The 23,914-nt window shown below is 41.2% G+C and overlaps 1 protein-coding gene across 1 annotated transcript; it reads right to left on the reverse strand.

The window, feature by feature from the left end:
• Positions 1 to 13,397: 13,397 nt before the first annotated feature.
• eny2 (ENY2 transcription and export complex 2 subunit) lies at positions 13,398 to 16,266 on the reverse strand. Its single transcript, XM_086309874.1, has 5 exons — positions 16,044 to 16,266; positions 15,730 to 15,810; positions 15,223 to 15,293; positions 14,311 to 14,385; positions 13,398 to 14,113 (listed from the first exon to the last, which is right to left on the reverse strand). The coding sequence occupies exons 2-5, from the start codon at positions 15,795 to 15,797 to the stop codon at positions 14,040 to 14,042; spliced, it is 288 nt and encodes a 95-aa protein (XP_086166000.1). The 5' UTR covers positions 15,798 to 15,810; positions 16,044 to 16,266; the 3' UTR covers positions 13,398 to 14,039.
• Positions 16,267 to 23,914: the final 7,648 nt, after the last annotated feature.

Genomic DNA, 23,914 nt, shown 5'->3' on the forward strand with positions numbered 1-23,914 from the left:
ATGATGATAAAAAGGTTATTGTGGTTGTAGCTTTTCATTTTTTATCTGCTGTGTCAATAGCAAAGAGCGGTGGCTCTTAACTTTCTCAAAGCAAAGCCAAACACCAAAGAGAGCTACTGAAAGATGTAATGTTAAGTCCAGGTTTCTCTGAATAAACAGTTCTTTTTAGTATAATGTATGGTTTGTCACTTTGAGGAGGCTAACACTCGAATTCTAAAGCTGCACTTATCAACGTTATTGCCAGTAATGACAGGATAATGAATTCATGTGACGAACCCGCAGATAATTATTGCTGGACTCTGCATTGCCTGTCTGCACTGAATTCATTTTCTTCTGCTTATTTAATACATAGTCGTAGCGGGGCTTGGGCAAAGCTGGGGTTTTTTTTCAGCTAATCTTCCCATTTTTTAATGTAGTCTAACTTTAATGTTTGGCCACTGTCAGTGTTCTGGGGAACCTGATTTCAACAGAAACAAAAAGGTTTATCTTTTTAAAAAGATCTTATAAACCTACTGTACTGAAGTGCCATTTTGTCAGGACAAGCAAGGCAAGCAGTGCTTGTCCTGCATAATTTAAAAACACATCAGTTCAAACATACCAAAGTGAAAGTATTCCTTATCTACAATCTCTGGAGGTTTGCTTGACCAGAAGCCACTGGAATCTGTAGTGTTTCTTATTTTCATGTTTATATATTTGTCCTGTTAACAAAGCTGGGATACAATAAACTGTTTTTTTGGTTATTTTTCTGTGCATTATGGACAGAACCTGCTGTCTTTGAATGGAGACTCACTGTTCTGCCCCTGGCTTTGTTCTCACTGTAAGAAATGTTACCACAGTAAAACCATTTGAACTCATGAACTCATGGTCCGTGTAGTGTTTTTAAACATTTTTAGATCAATTAAATTTAATGAAAAAGAGAACAAAGATATTTTAGGTGCTGGGTGCACAAATTACACTAAAAATTCATTGTCCAAATCTAATAAATTGGTGATAACAGAAAGCATTTAGTAAGTAAGTTTGAAGTAAAAGGGCAAATTAGAAGTGTCAGTTTTGTTTGTGTATACAGATACTAATTACAACCATTTATGCTTTCCTCCATTTCCAAACTCCACACAGCAGACTGTGAAGTTAGATGAGCTCAAATTTCCTCTCAAGTTGCTGCACAATAGCAGCAGAAACAAAGTCCTCAGACTGGGAATTTACCACCTCCTTCCAGTCAACAGCCCCCTTGGGAGTTTTCCTGAATAAGTCCCAGACTGCTATGTAGCTCAGCTATCTCGCTGAACTACCGTGCAACCAGCTACTTCAAAACTGGAATCCACGCACTCTGCACTCGGCAATAAATCAGTGGGTTAGCTGGACTTCCTTGGAATGCTTGTTGACTGCAGATGATTGTAAGTCCAAGCAAGGTCCAAACCTTATCAGTGTCCAACACGTCTCTGTGTAATCACAAATGAAGCAGAGATAAAAGCAATTTTCCTAGAGCCCTGGTTCTCAAAATACGGCCCATGGGCCAATGGCACCCCTCGGTAACATTTTGTGTGACCAGTGATGTAACAAGGAAAGAATTTATGCTTTTATGTATCGTATCGAGTTTACGTCACGCTATACTACCTATTTATGGTGCAAATCAGCTTTAACTAAGGGAGCACTTCTCTTTCATTTGGACTCTTCTGTTGAAGTTATTATTATTATAGCTGACTGAAACAGGTTGACAATTAATAGTGCTTGAGTTCTGTACATTTTTTAGGTTGGCCCTCTTCAGATGATGGTCAGGCATCAAAACTTTGAGAATCCCACCTTAGTCACATAGATTGCTATAGGCAGTTGCTGTCCCAGCAAAAAAATATCTAAGCGTTCTGCTCTGGTTATGATTGTTAACTTGTATGCCACTAGTGTGTGTCTTAAATATGACCCCTCTAGTGTAGTGCACAGGATGCATGCAAAGTGTTTTAGGTCACTTTCATGACCTACTCCTGGAATCACCCCTGTTGCATGCTGTAACACCAGGTGTGCATTTTTGCATTTGATTCAACTTCAGGAAACACATGTTTTTGGTGTCCAAAAGTGGCATCACCAGTGAAAATAAACACAGCGCTCAAGTTATTCTTCTTACCAAGGATTTGGAATGTAAATGGAGAAAAAATATTATTGCAGCCAATTCAACCGAGAAGCACTTGCTTGCTGCAATTAAGTCAAAAGTTTTGATTTGCCAGTCCCTGCATGCCATGAGGATTTCTCACCCGTGTCTGCACCTGACTTTGCAAAAACAAATCTCAGAGACTGTACGACACTCAGAGACCACGTTCCAGTCTCAGTTTGTGATGCAGTGTAAGTCATTCAGCATATTTTGACATGCAAATATGGCCCTGAGCAAGCTTTCAGCTGACCCCTTCGGAGACTTGGGTGGGCTCCCGAAATACCTCCCTTAATTTGACATGACCTGATTTGGAGGATTTCAGTGTTATTACTCCTCTCGGACGTGTGGACTCACATGCGAGGCGTGAGGTTGAGGGAGGTCTTCCCGGAGCTGTTATGAGAGCTGATGTGAGACAACAGTGGTTCGTGCCTGGAGCAAAAGGGAGGTGTATTTAGAGGGAGGGATCGGAAAGAGAAGGAGGTGGATCACATGAGTGACAGAAAAGAGGGAACAGTGGGGGCTGGGGGCCCGACCTGAGTTGTCCACAGGTGTCATTTCAACATCTCTTTTCCTCTCATCTCTCTCTGTCAGTCTCTGGTCCTCCCAAGCCATCTCGCTATTGTTGTGTTGGAAGTCCTTGAGTTTTGACAGCTGTGCTTGGAGTGCTGTAACAGCAGTCTGGAGGGAAGGGTGTGTATGTCTAGCTGTGTGTGTCTGATAGTTATAGTGGATGCGGACACTCTAGTGTGCAGCTTCTTGGTACACAAATACTGGTGTGTGTGTGTTTGTATATCTCTAGAGGGTAATCCTTTTGGATGAAGACGCGATGATGATAGAGAATAAATCTGATTTATGAAGTACCTTGTGGACCTATAATGCAGCTCAGTTTGCTTTTTAAACGCCAGTTTGATATGTGATGTAATTATGCAGCCAGAAGAGAATCAAATTGTAAAGAAAGAGTCCCCAGGCGTGCTTGCACTTCACTGAAGCAGAGGAGCAGCTCAGGGTTTGTTTGTTTTTTACGCAACCTACTTTCAGCATGCTAGTTGAATAAGAAATAATAAACTACTGTCATACAAACACCTTGTGTGACATTTGGTCTTGACAAAGGCTGCAAATAATAAGTGAAATTGCTGAAATACTGGCCTACTCACCTCAGAGGTGTTTGAAGTAGTTTTTTTAAAATCTGGTGTTACTTAACATTATACAATTCAATTTACACCGATGGAGAACGGAGCAGGTCTTTCACCCTCATTTTAAGGAAGGGAGTCACCAGTCACCATAGAATTCATCCTCTCGGGACAGTGGATGCCTTGAAAACAAGCTCCTCTCAATCCATCCAATAGTAAGTTACTTTTTAGGCTGCGGCCATGCACTGTGGGCAAAACTAGTGAAACTTTCTGTCAGTGTAAAGAGGTTTAACTACACATTTGATCCCTGTGATGTCATAATGTAAAAAAAGAAGAGGAATTTTACCATGACGTTTATATACATGATAAAAAAAAATGCTGCTGTAGTTAGTGACAGAAATGTGTCAGCATGACTGTTTGAGCTTTTTTTTTAAAAAATTTAAATTATTATTTTTGTGGGCTTACTGTAAAAATAAGCCTTTCTGTCATTAATTTTTTGTCTGTTACTTAATTACTTTGGTGGGGTATGGATGCCCATGGGGTAGCTCTTTAATATTAGGAAAAGCAGTAAAAACCATAAAATTACAGTTAAAAGTCCTAAATTTATGCCCTCCTTCACACTTCCAAGGCCGTTCAGCGAGCCATATTTGAGTCTTTGCTGGGCCAGTTCTGGCCCCTGTTCCTTATGTTTTGACACCTGTGCTCAAAGTGACAGATCAATACTGACATTCCTGGAGTCCTTTTAGTGCAGCTTAAAGCCATAGCCTTTGAGTGCCTGAATTTATGTGCATGTGCCTGGGTGCAGATACACCTGTATGTTACACAGCTACCTTTTCAATAAAGGTGGCTTAAACAACTGTGCAAGAATCCTATTTACTTAATTATGTTGCAGCTGGTATACATTTTGTCCTGACTGGTGTAGTAGATGTTAGATTTGTATTGTTGATTGTCATTTATGCTTAGAAATATTTACTCATATATGCTTAGAAGTGTCTTTTCTTGTTGATTTATGGTATAGCAAGCACACGTATATCTGTTTAAGTATAAGAGCCCTTTGTTCAGATGGACCGCTAGACTCCTGGCACCAGCTTTGGGGAGTCTTCACAGGGTCACATCTGGACCCCACACACACACACACACACACACACACCTATGTAAGATGTCATATGTTAATGACCCTATGCATATTCATGTAACCACAATAAAAGGAGTGCTATGGGGAGCCTGGCTGAGAGTCTGACGGAGGCTAGGTGGTGGGACGACACTCGGCCCCAGCCAGATTTCCCTCATGCATGAGTAAACCAGCCTGCTTGTGTCTTGCTTTGCAGTGTAATTATATTGTCTTCAACGTTCCAGCGGATAGGTACAAGCTACAAACCTATCAGTAGAAGTGAGGTGAGCTTGGGAATAAAGCAGGAATGTGCAGTGGGTGAAAGGCAGCTGGTGGCTGAGCCCTGCTGGGTCGCAAGGGAGCAAGGCCACGGCAGCCACATGAGGCTCAGCTGATTCACACACCCACAACTGATTCACACAGGCAGCCTGGCCTCCCTGTCCATACATATCTATAGTAAGATCAGAGGGACAAAACACAATGTGTGTGAAATAGATGGGGCTGGATGATAATGATTATAAAGCACAGAGCCGATGGAATGGTTTTAACAACTTGATGCTAATTAGAATAGACTTGTTGTTAATCATCTTTAAGCCTGAAAGCTTATTTGTGTAACGGAGCGGAAAGGCTGATTATGTTTCCAAGATGGTTTGTGTTTTTTAAAAGGAAGGAAACCTTCCTCAAAGCGGGCAGAGCAGTGGAGCCGCCGAGGGAAAAGCACACGATACAAAAACTGTAGAATTAAAAATATAATTATTTAAATAGTTAAAAAGGTAAAATGAATTAAAACAACCTTGGCCAAGGGAAGACACAATAAAAATCAATAACACACAACATTAAAAGTCCAGTGGAATCCACCACGGCCTAAAAGTCACAGAAAAACTAAGAAATCCAGCGTAGTAATAAAAGAGGGAAACCCAGCAGAGTCCTCGCCTTCCTCCTCGCATTCCACGTCCTGGTGCACTGAAGAAAGGGAGGGAGCGGCAGTCACTATTCCTTTGGCAGTTTACTTTATAAAAAAGGATAAGTCAAAGACTTACCTGGGAGGGCAGAGCTCTCAACTCCGCCCGCCGCTTCCTTAAACTGCAATCGGCACCGCGGTCTCACTGCTTCTGTTCTCCCGCAGTGCACGAGCTGGCTCTTGTCGTTATTGCCACTTGACTGCCGCTACGCGTCCCTAGTCACTGGTAATCTCTTTTCCTCCCCAGTCGCTGGTCATCTCTCACTCTCCAGTCGCTGGTCATCTGCTTCATCTGATCATCTCTACTCTCTGATCGTCTCTCGCTCTCCCCTCTGATCGTCTGTGTCTTTCCTCAGTCTGTCTCGCATTCTTCGTGTTGCATCCTCTGTTGAACACCGGCTCCAACCCTTTTATGTGTCATTGAGCACTCTGTAAATTACCTTTCCTTTCCTCTTCAGGTGTGTCCAATTAGTCAAAACGGGGAAAAGGGCGGAGTCTCTCCAGGACAATTTGACGATAACTAAAACATGCAAACTAAATAAAACACTGCACAAAATATAACCAATACATGCAATATAAAAAATAATAAGTACACTTCACATTAAAATACAGCACAGCAAAACAACATCCGTCCTTCCCTGGATGACATCTGCCCACCCAGCAAGCTGCACAGTCTTCCACAAAATTAGCAATAATCATGAAGGTCAGCAGAGTTCTCCCATTTTCCCAAAAGCAACTGTTGACCACATGTTGACGTAGCTAGCTCTGAACTCAAAACTAATAAGGCGATTGCATTATCACAGTCCGAAATGACTTCTATGAAGCAAAGCCAGGAGTTATTATTTCTTACTGAAACTGACTCACCACCAATTAGCATCAAAATAACCAGCTGCATTACGGTAATGAAATGGCAAGCACTCAGGCGTTGCACTTATCAGTCTGCTCATAGCTGCGTCACACCATAAAATACTTACTTTTTCCTCCTGTTTGCTCTCCAAACAAACTTTATCAGCTAATGAGTGGAATCCAGGACCATTTCAGGACAAATGTGCTACACCTGCACTTACTTCTCATCACTTCTTGTTATATACTGCAATTACATAACTACCAGGCTAGATTCACATCAGTATAGACTGAAGAAGTCGAATATCTGTGTCTTTGAAAATGAGGAGTAATGTCTCTTTGCCATAGCAGGTTTTCCTTGGGTCTTCCCCTGCTGTTTCTGGGACAAACAAAACATACAGCTGAGTTGCTTTCAGGTGCTCAAAATAAGGAACATTCTTCTTTATTTCACTCCCAGTGCTTGCCTGAGAAACTCATAAAAGGACAGGACTTTCTGTGGTCAGGTAATAACATGGCATGCATTGTCATCAGCTGAGTCACATAAATGCTCCATGACATGCCAACCAAAGAAGATATGTCTGTTTATCGTTAGCTTTAAATTCTTTATGAATGAAGTGCTTTTATGCACCCGAAAAACTGTGGGGAAAATTGAGATCGTATAAGTACAGGCAAGGAGGGGACTTATAATGATGTCCCACAGAGAGTTTATCCAAAGGACACAGAAAATTCAAATCAAAGCAAAACATTCCATGTGTATTTCCAATTTTCTTAATGAATCAGCAGCAGTTTAAATGACCTGCTATGTCTTCTCATGCAGAGTGCTCACTGTACTTCCCCCTCTGTCATCTGTTCTTCGGCTCCCTCAGCTGGTCGCAATTGGTACTTGCTGCTCTGCAAAAACCACGGCGTTCGTGCCGAAATAGAAACGAAGAGAGCAGATAAATCACTGCTAAACTGAGTCAAAATAAAAACAACCGCTTTGAAATGAACAGAAACCAGAAAGGCCCCCGAGAAACATTTTAACAAGAGCATGAAACCGAATGGGCGCGTTTGAGTCACAAATTACAAATTGCTGGAGATTTAACCAGCTGAAAGATATTTCCTTATAAAAGCGTAAAGGTCAACATGTTGACATTGTTCGCTGATCGTCTGCTCCTTATCGAGGAATGTTTGCAGTAATTACCTGTTTATGATTGATGGAAATCTTGTAGCAATAAAATAGCCCATTAAAATGCCAGAATGTGCCCTGGTATGTTAAGAGGAAAGGTGTACATGAGTTTAATTAAAAATAAGGAAAGGCTAAGCTGCAGATAAAAAAAACCCATCTTAACACTTTGGCTGTGCTAGATTATTATTAGTTGCTATGATACCCACATCCTCTATTCTCATTTCTTTGTCAGAGCCTCCTGTGGTTTAGGGCACTATATAAAACCTACTGGGCTGGCCTTCTGGCTTCTTTTTGCTTGCAGTTATTGTTGCAGTGCACAAGCCATGCTGTTTGGTTGCTCCAGCTGAGACGAGAACCCCTACTGGGCTTTTCCCATGATGATGAGAACCCCACTCTTCTCAGCCCAGCCAGCAGGCAATGGATAAGGGCCCCGAGCTGCTCCTACATCCACTCTCTCCCCTTCCCCGAGGCCTCCTGAGCCACCCTCTTTCCTCCCTCCATCCTCTGCCTCCTTTAAGTTCCCTTAAGTCATGATCTGGCCCGTAAATTAGTGCTGGGAGAAAAATAGGTTCTGTAAGATGAAACTGGGTTTCGGCTTGTATCAGCACACGACTCAGGGGAGACAAGAGAGAAGAAGCAGGCAGTAAATCCATTGGAGTCCACTGATAGCGCCTGTTTGCACAGCCACTGCCGCTTCCTTTGATCAAATGGCTGGGGGAGCGGGGGGTCGTGTGGCACTGCCGAAGGTCAGCTATATATTACACTCCTAAAAGTGATTACTGAAATTCTTAAGTGAAACCATTCTGCTGCCAGGGTGTGCTCTAATCCCCTGCAGCGTTGTCTGGGCCGGGGCAGGGGCTGGGGCCTCTCTGTGGATCTGTGCGCCCAGCACTCTTTTTCTTTCTCCCCCTCCTGCCCCACTTGTGTTTTCTATCATCAGAGCAGGGCTAAAAGGAGCCCCTACATGGAAACATGGCCTATCCTGTTGCAATATCAACTGCTGGGGCTTGGAGGAGAGAGAGCGTGCGAGAGCAAGAGAGAGAGAGAGAGAGAGAGAGAGAGAGCGCAAGAGGGGGAAAGGTAGTGTCAGGAAACAGAAAAATGCACACACTTCAAAGGCTGGAGCAGCAAATTAAGGGTTAGGCATTGGACACGACAGTAAGTGGCCTTTACATCAGAAACAGGATAAACAATGTCTGGATTGTGTTTCGCTTCTTTCCTCCGTGTTGTTGCACAGAGACCCCCCGGCTTTCCCTCTACACACTGGCTGTGCTGTAGGTAAAGCACTAAACCAACTCAATAAAGCTTTTTTTTCTTCCCCCTTCTTATTTCTTCTTTTTCTTACAATGAGCAAATAATTTTCATCAATTGAGCCATGATGAAATGTTTTGTACGCGAGCCACCGACGTGTGTAAATGAATGGAAAATCTGACAACACGTGCGCAGAATGAATGTGTATGAGCGTGTCACAAAGCCTCTGTTAAAATTCTGCAATTTTATGACTGGTAGCTAATTCATGCCACAGCGTTATACCATATCAAATCAGTTACAGCGACTTATAAAACAGAAGTGCTGCTTCGAAGCATCACACACAAACAAGCATGATGAGAGAAAACCGTGCGAGCGATTGCTTGTGTGTGTGTGTGCTTGGGTTTGAATGTGTGGCTCCTACTGCACCAGCATCACAGTTGAGCTTCAGCCAGCCAACATGATCTAAACAAGAATTATGTGAAGTCAAGCTCTATGAAACTTTATACACATTTGCTGATCATTACCTACGATTGCTTTGTGTTAACTTTGGCAGACCCACTCTGGCTCTGGGACTGAAAAAGGGGGATGATGTATTTCCTCTTATTTATTATTTGCACTGGGCTACTGAGAGGGAAAAGGGAGGGGAGGTGGGTGAGAGTGGTATGCCTGTGACTGGCGCACTGATGCCAGGAATAACAGAAAGAAACTTGCTCTGCAGCCTCATTAGCTTGTAGCAGTGCAGTTCCCAGGAGACTCAACAGAATGTAAATACATTTAAAACCCTTCTCGCCGCAGGATGCTGCATGCCAGCGCCTCCGTATTTCTGCTCCTCTGGGCTCGCTCGAAACGTGAATGCAGACAGCACCAAGCGCTGCAAGTGTGTAGGCTTCAAAAGAGTTGCAACCCCATGTTGCACGTCTCATAAATTCTAGTGGGGGAATTCAAAGAGAAATTTATCGAGCGTGGCATTCACATGTGTTGACAGTAAAGAGGGCCAACTGCACATCGGGTCTTGAGAATTTGGAGGTGCACATTCTCCCTTTCTCTCTCTTGGTTTTGAAACACCCTTGTTGACCGTTTGCCTTTTATGCACTGTCTTTGCCCTTTCTGTTAAGAAAAAGTCCTATAGCTGTGTTGTATACGTAAGAAAGGTTAGATATCCTGTTGTAAACATGAGAGTCATTTATGAACACTGCTTGGCACGGAAGATTTCGTGGGCACTTCTTAAACTGTTCCCCACTGAAGCAGGTGCACTGTTATCCCAAATAAGGAGATGCACTGTAACATCATCATTTCCCAACATTGTGTTTATAATACAAGCACATTTCTGCCGCATGTTTCCACCCTGAGCTGCCCTTTTCTTCAGATAGTTTGTACAGTATGAGAAGTGTTTATGGTCTTTGAATCTTGCCAATTTCACTGGAGAGAGAGAGAACGAGAGAGCACTGCCGAGTACTGCCGAGCACTGCCGAGCACTGCCGAGTACTGGGGCTCAGCATACGGGGCTACACATTTGGCTCTTTCACCTATTGACACAGCTGCTGTCGTGCTGTAGCGGTCTGATTCTGGGAGTGGTGAACGTATCTGCACACACTTAACCTTCATGCACATAAGTGCACATGGTAACACACACACACAGACCTATAACACGTTTGTCTTCTCCTTTCAAATGTCAAGTGCACAGATTGATATTGACTTTGCTCTTTGTTGTTGCCTGACTGATTGTGGCTCATTCGGAGGATGCCACGAATCATTCTGACCATCAGCACCTGCAAAAATCTCTGCCATATCCACAGATGCGTCCACCTGAACCAGCGAATGAGAAGAGGTAGTTGTTAAATCATGTTTCACTCATTGTTTTTCACAACTTTAACTTCTTTTTATTGATGTGCAGAGTCATCTGGTCACTGTACAGCTCCTCTGCAGAGCAGTTTGGGTCCTGAGCCGAGAACAGAGGGTGAGAATGTAAATTTGAAAAACAAAAAACTATATGATAATAAATTGCATCATTGGGAATTCAGTCCAATGTCAGCCTGCAGTGCGCCACAGTGCACCTAACCCCCCTTTTACTGTATATGCAAGGGCCCGGAGAGATCTGCTGATAACATTGGGATTAATGCCGGCCATTAAAACGGAGCGTGTGTGCTGGGTTGAAGGGGTGCGTTACATTTGGCCTCTGCAGCACCACTGTATATCAGCATGTTGTCACCTGAGCTGATGTCACAGCAGGTCCTTTGGCTAAGAAAACACACTCTCTGTCTTGCGTGGGCGACGAGCGCAGAGTCACTCTCCACCCGCTAATGTGCTACTAGGGGCGGGTCATTTGGAGTTCATGGCCTATGTCAGTGCAACAGTGCATCCATAACCAATTAGGTGTCGTGCATGTGTAACTAGAGAAGCATTTTAATAACCCTCGTGATAAGGTTTAGTATACGGTGGATGGAAAACCACAAAACAAAGACAACATCTAAACTAAAACAGAAATGAGCTCTCTTTTAGACTGTGGTAATTTATGTTTTATGGATACCCCCACCCCCCAGCTCTCATTGAAACACTTGAGCACACTTGTTCATTTTGTCCGGTACCCTCCGAGGACCTTGAAATGACCTGACAACCAGGTTTTTAGTAAAGGAAACATGTCCCCTCCATGAAGAAGGTCACCCCTGTTCATCCTTCCAGGATCTCTCCCCTCTGCTGGGAACAGTTTGTTATTCTGGGAAGTAAAGCAGCACCAGGCTTGTCATTACAGGATCATGGCTCTTCTTCGCATCCAAGTCCATTTAATCAAAGGACAATGTTAATTCACAGCACCAGGTGGGTGTGATTCGTGCGGCTGTGGGAAATAACTTTTTTCTTTCCCCCGTCAACTATTTTCAAGCTGTTCTCTCATTTGTCACATTTTTGTTCTGGTTCCATCTTTGAAGGGCCAGGTGTGAAGCTGCCTGCTGTGTTGATACCAAGGATTACACACTGCACATACAATTGGGCCCTCATTTACACTGGAATACAATGGAAAGCACATGTCCTAGGAATGCATATCATTTTGTTCTCGCATAACTGTCTACAGAGTAAATACAGACAGAATACCAAAGGCAAAAAAGTCATTCTTTCACTCTTATAAAATGCAATCAAAAATCAGAGGGAAAAAACTATAAAAACAATTGAACAATTAAACAGAACTCCTGACCTTCTTTGGGGATATGGGTAGCATCTCGACATCAAATGTCATCCATATAAGTTAAAAGATTTCTGAAATTCACAGCACAAAACTATTTTTGCAGCATAACTCAATTTTTTTGGAAGGTCCAGTGATCTTATAGGTTGAAAAACTGATTTTATTTCCTTCATAAAGTGCCTACATGTAGAAGACAAGAGTGCTAGGCTAGGCTAGCAATCACCAGTTGTACCACCCAAACTTAAACCTTAGTTTCGGCCATAAACGTATGTAAATGTAGTCAAAATCTAGTTCATTCACACAGAAATCTGGATAAATGTCCTGTTTCTACCTTAAAAATGGGCATGAGAGGAACAATCTGCAGCTTTACCAAGACCTGGCTGACAGGCTTTGACTCTGCATAGCAGGTGTATTTGAAGTTAACAATGGGCTTTAAGTCAGGAAATGATTTGGTACATAAAGACATTGCATCAGTCACGTTTAATTTATAATGTACAGTGGGGAAAAGCATTATTTGATCCCCTGTTTAATTTGTTAAGTTTGCTCATGAACAAAGAAAGAAACTCTCTAATTTCTATGGTAGTTTAATTTTAATGGAGATGGACAGAATATCAATCAAAAATATAGAAAATAACACATTAGATAAAAGTTTGAAATTGATTTGCATCTCACTGAGTGAAATAAGTATTTGATCGCCCAGCAAAACATGATTTAATACTTGAAGGAGAAACTCATGATGGTAAGCACAGCGGTAAGATGTTTCTTGTAGTTGGTCACCAGGTTTTCATGTCTAAGGAGGGATTTTGTTCCACTCCTCTTTACAGAAACTCTCTGAATCCTTCAGGTTTCTTGTCTGCTGCTCGGCCACTCAAAGCTTCAACTCCCTCCTCAGATTTTCTATTGGTCTGGAGACTTGCTATTGAATTTTGTGACTCTAATGTTCTTCTTTTTTAGCCACTGCTTTGTTATTTTGGTGGTATGTTTTGCTAGAAGACCCAGCAATAACCCATCTTCAGTGCTCTGGCTGAGAGAAGGTTCTCGTCCAGCATTTTATGGTATATGGCCCTGTTCGTGAGCCCCTCAAGTCAGTAAAGCTGTCCTGTACAGAAAAACATAATGCTTCCACCTCCGTGCTTGGCTGTGGTGTTCTTTGGATCATAATCAGCATTTCTCTTTCTCTAAACACGGCCAGTTGAGTTGATCCCAAAGAGCTCAATTTTGGAGTCGTTTACATATTCACTGGCAAACTTTCAGATGGGCCTGTACATAAGCCTTCTTACTTATCCCACTGCACAAGAAGCCTGAAATAGAAATATCAGACGTTTTGTGTATTAAAATAATAACATAAAAGTAGTAGGATAAATTGCGTTATACATTTACCACTGGCATAGATGAAAATTGGATGTTGGAATGATAATATGCAAGAATTCGATTTAAAAAATTTTTTAAATCAAAGTTATCAAAGTGAGTGGATATGATTTTCTTCATGGTTTACATCATCATGATATAAAATACAATCATGATATCAGCAACTGTTTCCACCTTGTGCCCATAAAACAAGTCTGGACAGTAACTGCTTCAATCTGAAGGAATTTGTTCTAAAAATGACTTTCTCCAGTTCAAAGAAGAAAAACCTTTATTTAAACAGCACATCTCATGTACAAAGGATGACTACATAAGCAAGGTAGGTGTATTTACATAACTGTAATAGCGGGAGGCATAGGATTGGTAGAAACAACTAGATCTGTCAGTACTTTGTGTGATCAGCCACAACATTAGAACCACTCACAGGAGACGTATATAACATTGATTACTTCATTACATGACATTACCATGTTCTAATGGGAACCCTTTAATCCCAGCATGCATTTGTTGCCATCCAAACATTGTGGAAAACCAAGCATTACTCCCCACTCTGCCACACTGCAAACACTGATTGACAAAATGACAGAAAGCCCACGGCATTGACCAAGGCACAGAACGGCCAATCTGACAGAGCATCCTCGGAATGAGCTGGGACAATCCCGAGGCCAAATCCCGCAACGCACAGGATTTAAAAGTATGCACTGCCAACATCCTGGGGCCAGACAAGACAGGCAGGTTCTGTGTCTGTGGGCTGCTGTCAAAGCAGAATATTAAGGAGGTAGCTTTAATGTTGTGGCTGACTGGTATTTGTCTCTGAAATGCATTAAACTCATGAGAAATATAAATCTGTATTAGGGTAGTATAGACAAGTGGTGTAATGAAACATTAATCCAAATTATGTGGCATGCTGAGCCAAGAAGCCTCTTATTCTGTGTAGAAGGTCTTTCTTCACGCTGTCTGGCACCAAGGCTGCAAGACAAAAAAAATTATATCCGTTGCTGTGAACGATCTCTGTGTCTAAACTCACACAAACACAACCTTGCCAATTTAGATCATCTAAACTATTATGTTTTCATATATAAACAATACGGGAAAAAAGGAGAGCCTAGACAGGAACTGATACTTATAGTACACACGGTTTCATTTGAATAGAGAAAGTGAGGTACCTCTGCCTTTGGGAGTGATTTCTACAACCAGGTCGTCCACAGTCACGTGCTCCAAGCCCTTTTCTTTGATGACTTCTGCATATTGAACAAAAGCAAAAGATGAGTCAGTCTCACATCAGTCTACAACAAAACACAACCGCAAGCTTCGTTCCAACATCTAGTTAATGAAAGGAGTTTCTACAGTCAAACTTTAGCTTCAGCAGCTAACCATGTGCATGCCAAGAGTGCACTGTCTTCATGTCTTCAACTGGCTTCAACAGGACAAGGGTGCTAGTCTCGCCTAGGGGAACACATTTCTATGCTCATCTCATCAAGTCTTTCGACTTTTCCTCACATTGTTTTATGAACGAAGGATGTTTTCATGCAGATTGACAACATCCAATGATCTCATTTCAGTTAATGTGTCTTTTCTTTTGATACGATAATCCATAACTGCTTCAAATTAAGAAGGATAAATTGTTCAGACAGGGCATGCACTACTGTGCATCATTAAGGCTGGGCACAGTGAAGCCTGGGCTTTGGCTGGGTTGTGCAGCGACCCCAGGTGCTTCCACCTCAGGTATAAAATGTTTATTCTAATGCTGACATTTAGCAACTTTATTACCACATGCTGTTGGGCGCTGTTATTTTAGGGTTTCTTTAATAACTTCAAAACAGACATTAAAGGTCACTTTAATGTCAATATAGTAGAGATGGCACTGGTTACATATTAATATAGTTTAACCAGTCAGATTTACAGAAAAACTATATTTAAATATGCTCCAACTTTCATACAGTAATCTACATTTGTTAATATATCAGCCTCTTTAAAACCACATCACACCGCCTGAAGTTCAGTTTTTGTTTTTTTAACCCTATAACCTGACCATATTGATGTGACATTTATGATAACAACACCACTGTTCTCTTTACCTTTGCAGTGAGCCTTCATCTGGTCCTTCCATCCGCACTCAGTGAGCCTAGCCCTCAGTATCTCTTTCAATCTGTCCATAAGATACAAGCACATATCACACTGCGCCCTTATCTCCTAATGTTATGAAGTTATGAATAACAGCTGGAAATCCCACTGTTTCATATAAACACCGTCAGCTTTACAAACATGTTATTCAGAGTGATGCGTGCCACTGAAATGAAGATGTGATAAGTGCAGATACTTTCTAGTTTGAAGCATCAACCGGAGTTGAGTATTTACTGTTATATGAAATGTGTGCCTAGTGAACATGTAGCAGCCACATGTTTGCTTTACAATAGCTGGTAATGTCTTTAACTCAACTGATGCACTGAGCACTACTGACGTACTGAAACGTGACAGAGCTTGTGCTTTATAGAAGCTTTACAGTCACACATGCATGGATTCAGCTAGTTACAGTGAACAAATACGAATATATCATTATTAAGAAAGGGCTATAACCGACTCACCTCTCTCTTTCTCCCATCTCGGTCAACTTTTGGTTTATTGTTGCTCTCATTCTGGACTCCCTACTCATAATCTTTGATTTCCTAAGAACAACAAAGAACACACCGTATAGTGAATCCAGAGGAAAATCGGGCTAATGTTAGTTCATTAACAACAGTAACCCGAACGTGAATGTGCGCGCGCGCGCGTTACCACGTTACACCCACGTTACTAAAGTACTTTAAACCACATTAGTTCCCATTCCCAGCATTCAGGTCTTTAAAGCCAGTAAAAATGTGAGCTTCACAACCGAAGTCAAAAGTCAACATTTACTTACACTCCGGAGAAAGTTGAATGACAGAGGTCTCAGTCTTTACCAGATTCGGTAAGCATACGCTACATCAAAAATAGAAATGGCGCTATACGGCGCTAACAAGCTGTGCTTTAAGTAACAAATATCCGATTCCACAAGAGATCCACGAAAAGAATCACAAGTTGTTTTTACTTCGCGGATTTAACCATCACGTATTACACTCCGAGAGGAAACACAGCTGCGTTCAATGGTTCCTACGCTTCGCAGACCATGCAGTGCAATACTCTAATAGGTCACGCGGCGGCGGTGTTGATTACGATATGTACTCTAATCGAAATCTGCAGCTCACTTTGACCTTTAGAGCTCCTCAGCTATTGGTCCCTGCTGCTGTATACTGTGCCTTACATGCATTTTATTAGCTTGACCTGGTCACCAGCTTTTCAAGACATGACTTGGATGGGTTAATTAGAATCAGAATGAGAATACTTTATTCCCGAAGGAAATTATGTGTGTTACAGTTGCTCCAAGACAGTAACATTAACAGACTAAACTAAGTAAATAATACAATAAGTTACAGAATTTACAAATTTAAGAAATAGCACTAAAAGAATTTACAAGTTTAAGGAATTTAGTTAAGCATCTGTTTATCTTAAAAACATGATAGCTGGTTGACTGTAGTTCGTAGTTGTATTGGAAATGCAGTTAAAAGTATTGTTTGAAGCAAGCACAATCAGTGGTATTTTGAGATGGGGCAAATAAAGTATTATTCATTTAGTTTCTATGAGCAGCATTAACTCTTCCACAACATCTCTTCAGCACAGGTCTTGTAGAAGAGGTCTGCTGCTGGAAAGCAGTCTCAAATTGGATGCCAAAGAAAGAAAGAAAGAAGCTTTAATGCTCTGCAGTTAGATGCTTTTTCATGTGTGTGTGAGAGACAGCACACACACTACTCAGACACTACTGGTCTGAGTTTGCACGTGTCACATCACACATCCAGAAATTGTAAAACCCACTACATCTTTATCACTGTATACGTTCTGATATGGTAGTAAACAAAAGTTCCAAAATAGGCTCTACTCAACATTGCAAGTACTATTTTGTATGTCAGTGTGTTTTGTGTATACATATTAGTTAAAAAAGTAGACAAAAAGTCAATATTTTTCTATATATACAATATATAGAAAATATTAAAGCTTAAATACTAAGTGCAAGTGTTCAGATTTTAGATTACAGATGAAAGTGCATCCAGCTACGAGCTAATGTTAAGCAGGGCAAATTAAAAATACAATTCTTAATCAAATTCATATTAACAAGTAATGAAAAGTATCTAAGGGAAAATGGTGCATGCAGATGATGGAGGGTCTGGATAGTAAACAAAAGCAAAGCCTGAGTGTTCTCAGTTTGGGCTCGATAATGTGACTTGATGCAAAATGAACGAAGCTTCTCCAGATCAGCTTTTTTATGGTGCACAGAAGCCCAGTAAGTGATGCCTGGTGGTTGTTTATTCATGTCTGATGTTGTTCATATACTCATTACATACCACAGTGAACATATTCGCCTGCTGTTACATCTTTGATAACACCTGAGAGACTCTGAAAACTAGATGAAGGTTTGATAACAGCCAAATTGAGTTTTTTGAGCTTCACATTAAACTGCCTCTACTTTGCGAGACGAAGAGTAATATTAAAAAGGGGGGGAAAGGAAAAAATAGTTGGAGAGTTAGTCAGAAACAGCCACTGTAAAATGACAATGCGAAACAAAGCTGGCGCTGCACAGGAGTGGCGTGGAAGCAATAATACTGGTGTCCTGGAGAGCACACATCAGAGTTCAGATGGTGGGGCCTAGAAAAATGCTTTCATGCAGAGAGTTGAAAACGAAAATGAATAGCTAGTTCGTTCTTTCTGCTGAGCACAAGTGGTGCTCCAAATACCCCCAAAACACTAGCACATAGGGCATCTGTCTATTGCAATAAAGCCACCTGTGACTTGGCTGGTACATGACACTTTTTTTTAAAGGTCTGGGCATCCAGTGTTGCCTTTTCTTCTCATAATTTGTAAAAAAAAAAAAAAAAAAGCATTGCCTTTGAAAACCTTTTTTTTTTGGTTCCCCCAGAGACTTCTGCAGAAATGTTCAGTTTTCTGTCTCACATAAAGACCTCTAGCTTCTGGTGAACCTCATTGGCATACATCATTTTTTTATTCCCAGCATTGTAGTAAAAAAAAAAAAAAACGAAAGAAAGAAGTCATTGAATGGTCAGCCTGTGTCTTCTCCAGACTGACCTAATATGTTACATTCACTCATTTACTTTTTGGTCAGTTGCTCATTCACATATTGCAGACTTCCATTGTTGTTTTTTTATTAACCTGAACTTGGAATACGTCGGATCTTAAAAAATGTGACACCACCAAAGAAGCCCTGCTTCTCAAAAGGAGGAGCTGTAATTATCCCCACTTGTTTGGCGTCACTAATTGATCATTTAAAGTTCCCTTCTGTTGCTCATTTTACATCATTAAGCAACATTTAAATCTTAAAACAACAACAACAACATAACTATGTCGCAGAAAGGATGCACAAGCATTTTTGTGTTCATTTTGTGAAGAAGTGGCAATGCCAAATAAACTTACAACTGTTGTTCTTTCAGGCACATTGATGCATAGCTACTTTAAAAAAAAGCATCTATCTATATTTTTGATAATCATTTTAATGCAGGAGTGAAAAGCATCTTCATTTGCAACAAGCAGTGCTCCTTTTCCTAAGCAGTTCAATCTTTTGCAGCCATTTTTCTGTGCTCCCCACCTCCAGAGTTCTTTGTATGAGAGAGGAATGATAAATGGATTTAGCTTTATTAATGTAAAAGTTAGTAGAAGCCTGCAGATATAGCTCCACTGAGAATAAATGTAAAAGTGAAGTTTTAAGGGCACAAAATGCCTTGCACAGATGAGTGAAGAAATCTAACTTTCCAACGCTAATGAAGCAGACTTGTAGAATACAAAGTCTTTTAATAAGGCAGGGGATGGAGAGGGAGAGGAGAAACAGGAAAATAAAGCAAATTCAAAGGTCATGATTCATGCCAAAAGAAGACTGCACAAATCTGATAAGATGTTACCAGTTCTTGTCCTACCCAGTCAATAAGCTGGAACTTTAGTCAGGATATGTCTTCAAAATAACTGATAAATGTAAAAAAAAAAAAAAGATTTTTCTTTCCTTTATGATTATAAAAGACTGTACCACAGCTACCACTCCAGTTCTGCTCAGTTGCTTGCATAAGTTTAACTGCTGCTGCTGTTTCCTCAAATTTAGGGGAGTCACACTCAGCCACAACTGATAGACTCTCATTGCAGGATAGACGGTGTGAGAAGTCTGGAAACCTTTTTAATAAAATGACAGGGTAGCTACAGGACCTCATGTCAAAGGCTGAGCAGGACTGTAGAAATCTTATGCCCCAGAGGGAGACTGCCTTTTGAGTTCTGACCAAGAACTGTCTAAGGGGAGAATTTAGCAGGACTCCCTTACTTGTTTGAGTGGGAAATTCCTCCCCCTGCATTGCCTTATGTCAGACTGATTGATGCAGTACCTGCTTTGGGATGAGTAATGGTCTTCTGTGTGCATGCAGGACTGCATGACAGAGAAAACCTCTCTGTCTGTCTGTCTGTGTGGGGAGCCTTGGTTAACTATCTTCTTCTCTGCTGACATTTGGTCAGTGAGATGAAAAGAAAATGAAAAGATAGAGAGGGTTTCATTGCTGCTGTTGACCTTTTTTCATCCCAAAGACACTATAAGGAGTTCATACTACTGTTTATGTTTGTAGACAAGCACATGTGCCTTTAGCTTGAGAGGGGGAGAGCTCCAGTCTCCACAGCTTGGTTATAACTTTTTTTCCCTTCCAATCAGAGATTTTCAGACTCTTTATCTTCTCTCCCTCCTCACCTCTAATACTGACATAGTGTTGGTCTATTACCACACTTATCTCTGCTGGAGCAGCCTGGGGCCGCTGGACAGGTAGCTGAAGAGATGTGCTTCGCTTCTAGCAACGCACAGGACCTACAGGGATTTAAAGTTGTTGTTTTTTTTAAATTGGGTACCATAAGTCAGAAGATGTGGTTCAGTATTGGGCTTTTTTGAAGAACTTATAGTTCTTTGCTCAGTTTATTGTGATTCTATAATTATTTTCTTGGTTGTCAGAACTCCCACTACATGATTGTGCTGCATCCTGAGGGTCACTGACCCACTACTGATCATGTGAGTCACCACATGAACCAAGGTGTGAAAAAAAAGCATGGGTCATTACAATCACCGGGGGTTAAAGGTGAAACCACTGTGAAACCTTGCCCCACCTTATTATGTGACCTATTGAGGCCACCTGAGGCAAGACGTGAGTGGGGGTTGAGGCAGCTGGGAAGAGATCTCAAGACTGTAGTATAAGTGACTGATAGGGGCACTGGGATGCCATGCTTGGAGAAAAGTCTCCTGAGTTTCTCTGGGAAACCTGCTACATAAGGGTGTGTGAGACCCCAGTGTCATCCACAATGGCTAGGTGCTATGCTAGCCAATGACCCTCAGAACCACTTCCAAATGGGATGACTCCTCCCCCTGGGGGAAAATACCTGGGACTCTCTGTCATTTTTAGAACTGAAGAAGCCTCTTGGATAAGATGGGAAATGTCTTCGCAAACCTAACAAAGTCCACTAGCCTTCTTTTATCAAGCTCTCAAGACTATCATGACCTGGGTCACTGAATCTACACAGACACACAGGAGAGAAGGCATTAAAACTGGATAATTCTTTAAATGAAAAGCTGAAGATACTTCCCTGAGCTCTGCTACTGGTCATAAGCCCCGTGACTCTGTCCTAGAACTCTAAAATTGTGCGTGCAGAATTAAATTAGCTGTTTATATGGCTTTGCCTTCTAGCTGACAACCCTGCACCACCGCAAGAAGTCAATTCAGTGTTGGGTGTGCTAATAATAGTTGTACTGCACTTCATGCTTGGCATAAGGAGAGGCTGCGAGATGCAACAGGAAATAAAGGGGTGGAAACCATCTGCATTTGCCCAGTAAAAATATGTTCAAAATGTTATGTGGAATATTGAGTTTGACTAGGAGAACCATGACTGTCTTTTTCTGTGATGTCCTTTTAGCTTGGAATGCAAAGTAGTGCATTGGGGGAACAACTGTAGTAAGAGAGTCAGAACAACCAATTTAATGATGAACTCATAAAAATGTCTTTCGACGTTTGCAGTGATGCCAGAAGTGTCTCCGTTGTTCCCGTCACTCACCGAATCACCTCTGGTGTGACCCAAGTTCCGAGAGATCATTTCCTGCTGCCATCTGCTTCTCAGACATTTTCCAAGACATACAGCAAGCATCAGCACAGTCTAGATGACAGCTCTCTTACAGTTCGGTACCCCTCGTCACTCTTCTGCACAGGCATCAAAGAAATTTCCAGGTTAATGTTCCTTCTGCTCACCAATGTCTCTTTTACGTCATCTTCTCTGTTCTGTGTGTGGACTCTTGTGTTTTTTTCAGCACCCATGGTGGCACATCAGTTGCAGATTAACTGCCATAATTGCTCTTGCTTTTGCATGTCTCTGAACCCGGAGGATCATCGCTGTTTTGACCACTTTATCTTATCCATTTGTCCCAAAATCCGGCAAACTCTTCATTCCGACAGTCATGATGGAGCTCGGGATTTTTCCACAATGCTTTAACTTCAATCCAAACTGCTCACTTATATAAACCTTCTTGAATGTGTAGAAGAATAAAGAACATTATTTCTGTCAAATCACGACCCAATAAAGTTATGTTTAAAAATAGTTACTTCACAATTAAAGTTTTAATAAACCGTTGCAGCTGTGCCAGATGCTTGAATATGCACATCAGCATCAGTTTAAAGAGGTACTTATTGTTTCTGCATGTTGTGTGATGCTGCATGCATTTATTAAAGTCAAATAAAAGAATCTTCCACACAGCCAGCTGCATCAGTACTGCTGTGAGACTCTTAATTTCATTCATTAAACCTGCATGACAGCACTGTAAGAATCAGACAGTAATGTAATATGTTTAATATCTGCCTGGGTAAGAATAATATCTGTATTTTGACACACATTTTAGCATGATACAGTATGTGATCAACAAGATACGAGTCAGTGTTTGATAAGAGAAGTGAAAGAGACAAAATACGAGAAAGCTGATTTGAGATGCTGGAGATATGTGTGAGCGTACTGTTACTGAGTAAAGACTAGAGATGGACCGATCCGATATTACGTATCGGTATCGGTCCGATACTGACCTAAATTACTGGATCGGATATCGGAGAAAAATAAAAAATGTAATCCGATCCATTAAATATCACGAAGCACGTCGGAGCAGTATGCATCACGTGATAGAGCGGCTGTGGCATGCAGGACCTGTAGGTGGTCTGGATAGCATGTGGAGCTTCGCTAGCAACCCGGCATTTCATCTCCGACAAAGTTATCCCCGAGAGAAGTAAAGCAAGTGTGTAAGTCCATCTCTGAATGTTTGTAAAGCATTCCTGCGTTAAGCTTACCAAACGATATATGGAGCGACTGCCTCTTCTGGCTGCTACTTCAATCATGAAACTGCTTAACGATCAGCTGATCGGCTTTTCTGTCGCGAGTCCGTGTCTCTAGTTTGCTTTTGGCCCACTTTGCACCAGAAAGAGGAAACCAGTGGCTGAACAACAGCAGCACGTTTAAGCTTGATCAGCTGTTGTTAGAATTTATTTAATATTACTTTCTACACCAGGATCTTTTTCTACGTAGCTGACGGCTGGTAACTGTGCAGGGGCGGATCTAGCAAAGTTTAGCCAGGGGGGCCGATAGGGCATTAACAGGGAAAAGGGGGCACAAAGACATACTTTTCTTTCTTATTCTCATTTAAAATGTCTAGCTTTTAATAAATAATTATCCGAATCTTACACCCAAAGTTTTAATTTGATGTAAAATGAATAGAAGTCAATTACTGTATATAGTGACTATTAAGTCTAATATATATACCCTAGTAAGCTATAGTACTTTTTCCTTTGGGAAGGTACCATCTGTGCAGTCTGCAATTTTGTTGAAGAAAGATGTTGAATCTATTTAATATTTCTTGAAAAATAATTGATTTCTGTGCTTTTTTTTTCACACTGCATCAAATTAAGGTTGATTACGTCGATTAAGCATCATGAGGTGGCGCGTGAGGGGTGGTTCCCTATTTTTTATTTATTTATTTTTGTTGTTGCTGGGAGTTGGAACCCTATTAGTTAGGTTGCTTAATATTTACGCTAAGTACTCTTTAAAATACCAGAATAGGGAGGATGGTGTAGGTTTAAGTTTATTAGATTGATCAGTATTGCTGAACTATGAAATTTTTTTTTTTTTTGCATATAGGTATAACAGAATAGCTTTAGTGTAGTTGTTGTTTTAAACTTGAGTATGAACTTATACAAAATGCAGCAAGATATTAAAAAAAAACGGTTTTGTTGATTAAAAAACACTATATCGGATTCATATCGGTATCGGCAGATATCCAAATTTATGATATCGGTATCGGTATCGGACATAAAAAAGTGGTATCGTGCCATCTCTAGTAAAAACACCCAAATAGAGGCTTTGGTTTACTCTGCAGAACAATCTGAACACAGCTAACGACTTCATTCTCTAAAAAATGCCTGTTATTCATCTGAATCCAGCATACCTCTTCAAATAAGCAAAACTACCTGAAACCACCCTCTGAAAACCAGAAATACACGTGACTTAGCCTGAAACAGGTGTGGTGATGACACAGTGATGACTCACAGTTTTCAGCAATTAGTAACAGTTGCAATCAGCACAAAACTGGTTACCCAAGCCATAGTTAATCACCTTGCATGATTCATGTTCTCCTCAGGGGTTAAA

The sequence above is a fragment of the Aulonocara sp. 'chitande type north' Nkhata Bay genome, linkage group LG11 (genome assembly GCF_057382095.1).
Source record: "Aulonocara sp. 'chitande type north' Nkhata Bay isolate Kocher_YH1m ecotype deep benthic linkage group LG11, A_spYH_male_GT1.1, whole genome shotgun sequence".
In the NCBI taxonomy this organism is placed as follows: domain Eukaryota; kingdom Metazoa; phylum Chordata; class Actinopteri; order Cichliformes; family Cichlidae; genus Aulonocara; species Aulonocara sp. 'chitande type north' Nkhata Bay.

Bases quoted from the DNA above. Each gene is read 5' to 3' on its own strand.
- eny2 (XM_086309874.1), bottom strand. From the start codon at position 15,797: ATGAGTAGGGAGTCCAGAATGAGAGCAACAATAAACCAAAAGTTGACC. The intron at 14,386-15,222 runs GTAAAGAGAACA...TTCAATATGCAG, and splicing joins GATGAAGGCTCACTGCAAAG to AAGTCATCAAAGAAAAGGGC. The intron at 14,114-14,310 runs GTACCTCACTTT...TTTGTCTTGCAG, and splicing joins AATCACTCCCAAAGGCAGAG to CCTTGGTGCCAGACAGCGTG.